A 9,523-nucleotide genomic window follows, 5' to 3' on the forward strand; every position below is an offset into this window, starting at 1 on the left:
TAGAACCCAGAAGTCAGTGCTTGTTTTCAAAGATCAATCGTTCGATTCACTGATTGCCAATGTGTTTACTTGAACGTATAGTCTTCATTTGTAATAGAGGTTCACACGTTATACAAGAATGAGTGACACATTCGCTGCCCCTTGGACACTGTTGGTTGGGTCGAGTTTTGCTTTCTCTGGGTTATTCTACCACTTGTACCAAGAAAAGAAAAAGGAAATCGTCAAACTGAAGGTGAAGTGCCCTTGAAAATACCCTTTGTACCATCCCATATTTGTAAGACGATAGCCCATAGGCTAATTTTGCCCATTATGTGACACGCTGTAGGAGATACCGAAATTCCAACCAGATCATCACCTGCTGAGAATTCTAAAAGCATCTCCGCAGCATCGACTTCAGTATGTTGCTGTTGAAGGTAATTTTCTTAAGATTTACAAAGACGCTGGCACTTAATTCTGCATTTTATCTTTTGTAAATGTTGCACACACATACAATGTTTTTCCTTTTCTTTCTGCTAAGGCGTGATTCAACCTGATGGTGAACCCCTGGCCAGTCAGTTTGTGCCTAAATGTTATGGGGTTGTTCAGAAAGTTATTGTTCAGGAGGAGTGGAAAGTGTGGAGCACCATAAAAAATACATGGTTGGTATGGGGCTCTGCTAGGTCGATATATTTCATCTTTGTTCATTCATTCATGTCATGACCATGGTGCAAGGACCTGAACACATCTGAAATATGCATTCATGTGTTTTTTATTGAATATATCTGCTTTCTAAATCCCTAAATATAACATTGCAGGACCAACAAGACAATGAACAAAAAGGTGACCAACAACATGGTACCTTTCAGCTTGGTGAGCCCAGGAGCCTACCTCACAGACATCTCTGTAAAGGTGCAGGCCCCAATGGAGGCCTCAGGGGATTTCCTTGAGCTTGTGCACAAGCAACGAAAGTATGCCCAGGGTGGCGTTGTGGACGCAGTGCTGGAAGGCATAAGCGGTGAGAGACCCGTCAGCAAGGATGTGCAAGAAGAGATGCTGAAAGTCGGAACACCTCTCACTACCTTCGGTGAGGTGGTCCTGGAATATGGCGAGGGGATTAGGATGCAGCCACCCCGAGACGGCCGGACCTACGTCCTGATGGTGGGTGATCACCGTAGTTTCATAGAGAGGAACGAGAGCACTGCGGGATGGTGGAAAGTGCTGTCCGCGTTCTGTGGGATCACAGGATCAGCTGTACTGGGAGGGATGATCTATGATGCTTGCAAGGGACAAGGTGACAGAAGGAACTAGTCTAACCTTGACACAGAGGTGTTGGGAATCAAAAATACTTGTATTTTGTACTAACCATTTCATTTGAATGACTACTCATATAAGGTCTCTGATTAAAACTTCAACATATCAAATGTGAAATACAATGTGCCTATGCAATGTGACAAAAAGCAGAAGACCTGGATGCAGAAACATGCAGCCATATACATGGCCATGAAAACACACTACCTCACTACCTGATAAAAGCTCATGTTGTGTCATTAAGTGTTAGGTGCTGTTAAGTGAGGGGTGTTTATAAGACAGGTGAGCCATTCCAATTTGTCAAAACACTGGGTGATGTTTCTGTTCATCAAACATTCTTTGCTTTGAAATGTTTGCCAGTAATAAAACATTAAAAAGCGAATGGCAAACCCTTTTTTAATTGTTTTTGAACCATTCCACTTTTGATCACAGCCTCCTTCTAAGGTGATTGATGGACTGAATCTTGTAATGATGGCAGGCTTTGTAGAGGTTGTTCTTGTTCTGTTGTTCTTTGCCAAGGTTGTTGTGATAGTGGTATAATTTCCTTCTTTGTATGATTTCCCACCAGTCGCCCCACTACAACATCCTGAATTCAGTGCGTGTGGCTTTACCCTCAGGTCCTGGTACCACTAGCCCTCCTCTTAGTTTTCAATAAACACACAAACACCACTGCTTGCCCTCTCCTAACACCTGTAAACCAATGCGATAAAAACAATGGTGTTCAACTAAAATGTCTTTTCCATAATCACATCATTTGTTTTTTAATGTTGAGTTTACTTGAATTGTAAGCAATGGTTCCACCATACAATATTCTTTAAGTGTTTATCTCCTTTGATGAATACAGTTTAACAAATAGGCTTGACCTGTATGTAGATGTGGTCTTACCAACCAATTAAATAACTTGCAACCATGAAACAGCTGACAAGAATATCAAACAATATTAAAATCTAGTCACTGTGGACCCTAATTTAGAGGAGTTAGCATTGTTATACCAACTTTTCACAGGCACAAAATAATATGGCAGCAGATCAAAATCTCTATATATAATATAATAGAGTTCACGCAGATGTCCAAGTTAGAGTATTTCCATGCCGCACCCTAGGTCAAAGGGTGTAGGGTTTTGATTCAATTTGGGGGCGTCTTCCTGAAGGCTCCTGCAGTTCCCACTTTAGTCATCTCCCTCTGATGACTCCTCAGCCTCCTCCAGCCACTGGATGAACTTCAGTAGCTGAGGAATGACACAGCTTTTTACTTTTTTCTTTTAAAAACACATTTACCAGAGCATTTAGGCAAACACATTATTTACATTTGTATTGGAGGGAAAAAGTCAAATCAGCATAAATGGTGTGCTACTATAGAAGCACTGCAAATCTATATATTGAATACATACAAATGCAGATTACAGGTTGTCTGCTGTCTTTTAGAAGCACATTTCTAGTGTGCTTATCAAAAGTAGCTGCATTTGGGGTTTACTAAAAAACTAGGGCCCTGCTAGTTTTTTACTCACCCCTTGGTTTTTGCGCAACTGTTTGCTCTTGTCTAAGGTGGCCCCCTGAGAGAACCAGCGCATGATGGCGTCCTCCTCCAGAATCTCCAACTGGTATGTGTTCATCAGCACCTGAGATAAGGGTGGGCAGTCAGCTTCACCTGCATACTGAAACCTCATCTCTGTCAACTAGTCCTCCCTCCCGAAAGCGAATACAGACAATGTTTAATGCTGGAATATGCAAATTGGATGGCCCAAATTCCACAAAACATTGGCAACTAGGAAAGTTCAAATATTTCAAAAGGCAAACTGGGAGGTGCTTTAACTTAGACCCTATTTTCCCAACGTTTGGGGTTTTCACTAGGGACACACAAATTGGTTTGTCTCCCTTTCACATAAGTTTACTTAAAAATAAACATAAATGGTGTTGACGCAAGTTACCAAGTTTAATAACCACTACATTTTCCACCATGCCTGTCTCAACACATGTCTCTGAAACCTGCCCTTCTAGTTTCAAGCCCCTGACATTTTGAAACGAAAGGCTCTGAAAGTGCAGTTCTTACTTTAACCAGGGCTCCCCAGTGTTCCTCATGTTCCAGAAAGAATTCCTCCATGGAGGCCAGACAGTCTAGATGATCCTGGGCCCTCTTCACATAGTTCTTAAAGACAGGTGCCCATTTCTTTAAAAGCTGTGAAAAGGTAATAGAAAAGCCTTTATTTCTTCTTGTTCCTTGTGACATAATTGGTCTTGGGGTGGATGATCCAATTATTTACCTGAGGCTCAGGTTAACATTTACTTATAATATAATAAGCATAAAAGTATGACGTCCAGCATGTATGCTTAAAAATTGGCCTCTGACTTGGTTCATGTCCTATAAACCCTGTCATGTTAAATAATTATGGTTAAATGAATAAGGCTTTTTCAATAATGTGCACATGTAGTGTTTAGAGTATTCAAGTGAAAGATATACTCTTACAACATTGCCGCTGTCACTTTGATGTGAAGCATCAATATTGATGCCAAGAATACCCACCGGTAGGAGTGAAGTGTTGTACTGGGCTGTGCTCAACTGTGCCCCCTGCTGGAAGAAGGGGAATTCAAGCACTACTCTCATGATGATTTGCATGACTTCCTTGAGGGTGATATTATAAGCATACCTGTCAGAGGAAGCAAAGCAATAGATATCAAACAGTTACATGAAAACAAATTTGTGTATATTTTAATTATTTCAATCAGGGAAATAACTGTGTAAATGTCTTACTTGAGCGAGTTGATCTCTAAGACAAGATTGTCACAGCCAATGTTCTCCTCCAGCCCTCTCTGCAGAGTGCCTTGAACCTCTGCCTGAAACACTGAACACACAAACACAAACACAAACAAACACACACACACACACACACACACACACACCCCCACACACACACAGAGAAAGTGAGAAATGCATGCGCAGAGAGTGTGTTAAGATTATAAACTAATCCTCTAACATTGCATGCCATCCATTGTTTTGGATCCGTGTTGGTCCTCCGCACCTTTAACGTCATCAAGCTCTGGAGACATGCCCCGGCTTCCTGGCTCCTGGGAGCCTTCGCTGGCCTCACTCTCACTGTCACTCTCCAGGTCAGCATTCAGTACCAGCCCTGAAGAATACAACAGCATTTATCAAGTTATCAACACAGGTAGATGGACTGACTGGCAGCAATGCTGAATTACCTGCTAAGAAGCAAAGAAGCATACGAGTTAATGCTACTATGGATCTCATTTAATGAAGAGAGTGGACATAAACCAATGCAGCTGCAGCAGTAAACACATGGATTTATTTGCATGGGGCATTGCAGAGTGCTGTGATAACCTTACCCCATAAACACTGAGCAAGCTCATCATCCTCTGTGTCATCCAGACTGGGGTTCTTCCAAATATAGCCTTTGCCCTTGGCTCCAACCTCAGCAGGGTTGAACGCTATAAAGTGAAAAAACAAGAAACAATAACACACCTAGTGCAAAACCTAGTTAATGTTCAAATAGGATTACACATTATTAACATGTGGGTCAAATATTCATTATGACTTAAGATATTTACCATAGGTTTTTACTAATCAAAACTAGGCCACAATCAACATCTACTATGACAAAGAAATACCACCTAATTTAAGAGTCCAATACTGAGTGCCACTTGAGCTATAGAGTAAACACCTATCCATCAGCACTGACAACGTAGAAGACACAGCAAAGCATATAGAACCTGAGTTACTTTAGAGTTACACGTACCCTTCTGCTTTGTTACACTTTCACTATGGCCAGTATCAGCATCATCACTCAAAAACTCATCGTCGTCCTCTTCCTCCTCCTCATCTGGATGATGCATGGACACCACGGTCCCCTCCGACAAGGTGATATTAGGTCCAACCACAACCTGTGCCATTCAGTGAAATAACACTCCTTGGAAGTTGCTCTTTGGCTCAGTCATGCAATTACATAGAAGTAATGAGTAAGCAAGCCTTACGTTGAATGCCAGGACACACTGTTCCTTCAGAGTGACCCCCTCTTTCACCTCCACACCGTCACAGATGACTGACTGATGGACCTCCACATTGCTGGCAATGTTGACGTCACTCCAGATGTAGGCTCGGTCCAATACCACATTATTCCCTAATGCAGAGTTTGGAGAGCGGGTTGTTTAACATTACAGCAGTATGAAGAAAAACATCAAGCAGCTTAAAAAAAAAATGACATATGCATTTCCAACGATGCCTCTTGAAAGGGCACGGAGTACAGAAGAAGAAAGCTTAAATATAGGTTTGGCAGTACCTATGGAACAGTTAGCCCCAATGACACTATTGGAGATGAAGCAGTTGGCTCCAATGCTGGTGTCTCGTCCAATCAGAACATTTTCCTCCATCTGACTGCCGTGACCCAGACTGACCCCAGGGCCCCTGTACACATTGTGTCTGGAGTGGGCGCAGCGCTGGCCCTCTTGGTCAGCAAAGTTAGCCTCCGGGGTGAAAGGATAGACCCATCGACGGATCATGTCTGACGAGACTGCGTCATACATGAGCATGTTGGAAACGCGAGCCCCGTAGCCGTCCTTAGTGACATGCATGTGAATCTGGTTCCCCAAAATCTAGAGGCAAATTGTGTGAAATAAAATTACACTTGACACAAAAGTATAAAATATATAATAATGTGTAGTTGACTAATATCTAAAACATACAATAATGTGGAGCTTTCTCAACTGATTGTTCACTTTTCTATGTGAACCATACCTCCTCATTGACCAGAATCCCTCGGACAAAGTCATTTCTGGTCTGGTAGTCGAAATTGTCAGTAAACAGCTCAGCCACCTAAAAATAATTACATCAAATGTATCATTGATTATGTCTCTCAAAAGCCAGACTGAAAAACGACACAATTTCAATGGACCCAAAAACATATTTAGATTATCAAGCAAAAAGTGAATCCCCTTAGCGACTGACTTGATGGATCGTTTATTAAATGTTTTCTGTAGATTCTAAAACATTTCCATGTATGCTCTCCGAGCACATTGCAATGACAGAATCACTTTAACCAAAAGTAGATCAGGAGAAGTTGCCCACACTCTTGGATTCCTGACTAGGACAGTGGACATATTCTGGATTGTTTTCTGTGCGCATGGAAATGACTGCAAACAGCATTAGAGAGACTACTAGATTAGAGATGGTAGAGAGACTACTAGATTAGAGATGGTAGACAGACTACTAGATAAGAGATGGTAGAGAGACTACTAGTTTAGAGATTGTAGAGTGACATGCTCACTTGTGGGGAACAGATGCTGATGTGACAGTCTAGGAGATCATGTCGAATCTCGTACTCATCACTCCCACTGTGAAAAATATTCTGAAAACCGAAAACATTAGAGCATTACATTCATATGAGAGTCTACAGTAAAGCATAACATTCATACTGATTCAAATTGTGTCTCAATGATAGTTATTTCATCATTATATTACGTTTACGTATATTAACGTAAAATAAAATGGTTTAGTAATCTAGTACCGAATAATAGAGTAACTATAAAGACATTACCATGGGAAACTGGAGTTTCTTCAGTCCCTGGGTCTTCTGGTAGTGTAGAACCCGCTTGCTTTTACTGTCCATGGCAACAATAATATCATCCTCACCACAGCGGGACTTATGTCCAGGTGAGGACTCTTTGAAAATCATGGTCATCACTGACACATTCTTGTCCGATTTGCGTCTATGCCTTAAGGGAAATGGGTAGTTTATTAAACAAATTCATCATCTATCAAAGAGAACAAACCACAGACTCTCACAACACCTGGTAATGACTATTTCTGTTTATACTGGTCCCAAGCCCAAATCAGTATTGACCTGGATGCATCAGGCATATCTTTAAGTGTAAATAGGTGTGAATCTAGTGATATTCTGGACGGAGGAATCAGGTATACTGCTTCATATAAAAAACAATGCAGTGCTTACTCCTTCAGTCACTTAGGAAGTGCCTGTAGCTTGTATTTAAGTGTCAAATAAAGTCAACGATGGGCTGCTGATGGATACAATTCAAAAATAGGATTACCTCTAAACAGATACTCACCGGTGTTCCTGTACTACTTGGGTGACATCAATGTTGGACACCACATCTCCATAAACCAAGATAAAATCTGAACGGATCAAGGCCTTGGCATCAACATCTCGCAATACATCACCCAAAGATCGGTAAAGGTCAGAGGTGATAATGTGTACTGTGTTTGGAGAAGTGGGGCGGCACCACTTTGAATTCCTGTAATCATGAACAGATGAGTAAAGACAGGTTAAATGAACAAAGTATGACTCTTTTAATGTCTTGTCACGTAATATGAAACACAGGGAACTCACAACAGATGTTCCTTGATTTTGTTAGACATCCAGCAACAGAAGACAAATGTCTCTTGAACTCCAGTTGAAGTGAGAAATTCTAATGTGTAGTCAATCATAGAGACATTCGCTAAAGGTAATAGAGCCTGTGAAAGGGAAAGAGAAAAATAAATATTCCAATAGAATCCTGCAACGTTAGCAATGGTGGGTTTTGTACAGACTCCAGGACATCTCGCTCTTCTATTTATCCTGACCTAAAAACATATGGCAGGTCACAGGTATAAGCATGTCGGGTTGTTTTACTATAGAAAGGTCAAGAGTATGATGCAACTAGGTGCAACAATAATTAATTGCTGACACAATAACGGATGCTAATGTCAGCTTGCAGCACATTAAGTGCAAGAAACTTTACTTAGCTAGCTAACTAGCGTATTAGCTAACAACAGTTCAACTAAACTGTTGAGGTGCTGTTGTTTCGGGATAATTGATTGATATTAAACTAGTTAGCCAAACAAACGCTCTGTTTTGTACTGTAAATTCATAAGGCAAGTTGGATCGTTAGGCTTACTAAAATACTTTCGGGGCTTAGTGAAAGCATCCCTGTATCACATGCGTGTTCTTAAACGTGAGGCTACTAGTCACAGCAACATTGGACATGGTACGTACGCGGGGCTGATCTTTAGTGATGGGGAAAAACCTGCGATTGAAGCTGTCAGCTATCAGTACAGCTTGAAGTGGCTGTTCAGCCTCCTCCTGTTCAGTTGCACCTTTACGACCAGCATTTCCAGCGCCTGAGCGGCTCTGCTTCGCACCTCTACCTGCCATGTTTGACACCCGTCTTCTGAATCGACTGCTACAATCTACGGAAAGCCGCGTACGACAAATTCTCTAACGCAACTCGACATTTAACCGAATGGCATAGACCGGGCAAAGACATGGACAGAGAGAATATCCACATAGCCAAAATAGACAAAGAAAAAAGCCTTAGGCTAATAACAGACAATTATACAATTTCTGCATTTACAATGTGTTTAATGATGGTTCAACCAGGATGTTTTCAGCAGAAAGTATATTGCTTTATATTGAATATGTGGACTTTCACCTCCACATGAGATCAATAGAAATGCACACATTTCTTTATAAAATGTAAATAAATGAACACCATCACGTCATTGCTTCAGTTAGTTGTATCTCAGTGATTATCTGATCTCATACATTAGTATAGCCAGCGACATTGTTCAAAGGCAAAGGGTTCTACGGGGCCACCATCATGTAGTTATGATGTCTGTAGTTATAAAAGGAGACCTGATAAATGCTTATGTTGTAAATAGCATCCTACAACACAATGAGTCTGAGGCTGACCCCACCCTTTATACAGAGTGTAAGATTTGACTCCCATTCTGTGTGTGGGTGAGTGTTTGTGCTGGCTTGTTCCCCTGTTAGTCAGATGTCAACAATGTAGGCCTAGCTTTCAAAACATCTCGCAACATAGAAAATTACTCTTTCAATGATTACTGGTCACTAATCTTCATCAAACAGGTCTCTAAACACCTTCTGAGAGCGGCACTGTTACAGCTTTATAATATTATAATAATATTTCCCAAACCTATGCTTGTTTCTTTTGTGACATAAGGTTGTATGGCAATGTCTGTGGCAACGTCTGTGTATAGAAACTGTAAGAGTGCACCAGTTCCTATTTTTTTTTATTGGGGTATCATAAGAAGCATTCACCCACTTACATAGAAAGAATATAAATAACAAGTCACAAATACCAGGAGCGCTTTATACAATAAACACAATTTTTACTCATTTTATATTTTGCCGTAAACTAAGATTTTACTAAGAGTGTTAAAGATGACATGCTGAATAAAGTCACTTATTTCTGTACAAATGTGAATACAC

General features: G+C 40.9%; 2 protein-coding genes across 2 annotated transcripts; one reads left to right on the top strand and one right to left on the bottom strand.

Annotated features, from left to right (window-relative positions):
• The first annotated feature begins 105 nt into the window (after positions 1-105).
• On the top strand, positions 106-1,588 carry mul3 (mitochondrial E3 ubiquitin protein ligase 3). Its single transcript, XM_080837913.1, has 4 exons — positions 106-232; positions 326-413; positions 518-638; positions 795-1,588. The coding sequence occupies exons 1-4, from the start codon at positions 119-121 to the stop codon at positions 1,285-1,287; spliced, it is 816 nt and encodes a 271-aa protein (XP_080694039.1). The 5' UTR covers positions 106-118; the 3' UTR covers positions 1,288-1,588.
• Positions 1,589-2,018: 430 nt separating this feature from the next.
• On the bottom strand, positions 2,019-8,458 carry eif2b5 (eukaryotic translation initiation factor 2B, subunit 5 epsilon). Its single transcript, XM_080837743.1, has 16 exons — positions 8,288-8,458; positions 7,643-7,767; positions 7,362-7,547; positions 6,833-7,010; positions 6,563-6,643; positions 6,034-6,111; positions 5,579-5,891; positions 5,274-5,419; positions 5,039-5,183; positions 4,629-4,730; positions 4,304-4,411; positions 4,036-4,126; positions 3,808-3,931; positions 3,337-3,462; positions 2,795-2,905; positions 2,019-2,515 (listed from the first exon to the last, which is right to left on the bottom strand). The coding sequence occupies exons 1-16, from the start codon at positions 8,444-8,446 to the stop codon at positions 2,456-2,458; spliced, it is 2,133 nt and encodes a 710-aa protein (XP_080693869.1). The 5' UTR covers positions 8,447-8,458; the 3' UTR covers positions 2,019-2,455.
• Positions 8,459-9,523: the final 1,065 nt, after the last annotated feature.

This window comes from Sprattus sprattus, assembly GCF_963457725.1.
Source record: "Sprattus sprattus genome assembly, chromosome: 4".
Taxonomy (NCBI): domain Eukaryota; kingdom Metazoa; phylum Chordata; class Actinopteri; order Clupeiformes; family Clupeidae; genus Sprattus; species Sprattus sprattus.

Bases quoted from the DNA above. Each gene is read 5' to 3' on its own strand.
- eif2b5 (XM_080837743.1), bottom strand. From the start codon at position 8,446: ATGGCAGGTAGAGGTGCGAAGCAGAGCCGCTCAGGCGCTGGAAATGCT. The intron at 5,184-5,273 runs GTAAGGCTTGCT...TGAATGGCACAG, and splicing joins AGTGTGTCCTGGCATTCAAC to GTTGTGGTTGGACCTAATAT. The intron at 4,731-5,038 runs GTACGTGTAACT...TTCACTTTATAG, and splicing joins AAGTGTAACAAAGCAGAAGG to CGTTCAACCCTGCTGAGGTT.
- mul3 (XM_080837913.1), top strand. From the start codon at position 119: ATGAGTGACACATTCGCTGCCCCTTGGACACTGTTGGTTGGGTCGAGT. The intron at 233-325 runs GTGAAGTGCCCT...GACACGCTGTAG, and splicing joins AGGAAATCGTCAAACTGAAG to GAGATACCGAAATTCCAACC. The intron at 414-517 runs GTAATTTTCTTA...CTTTCTGCTAAG, and splicing joins TCAGTATGTTGCTGTTGAAG to GCGTGATTCAACCTGATGGT.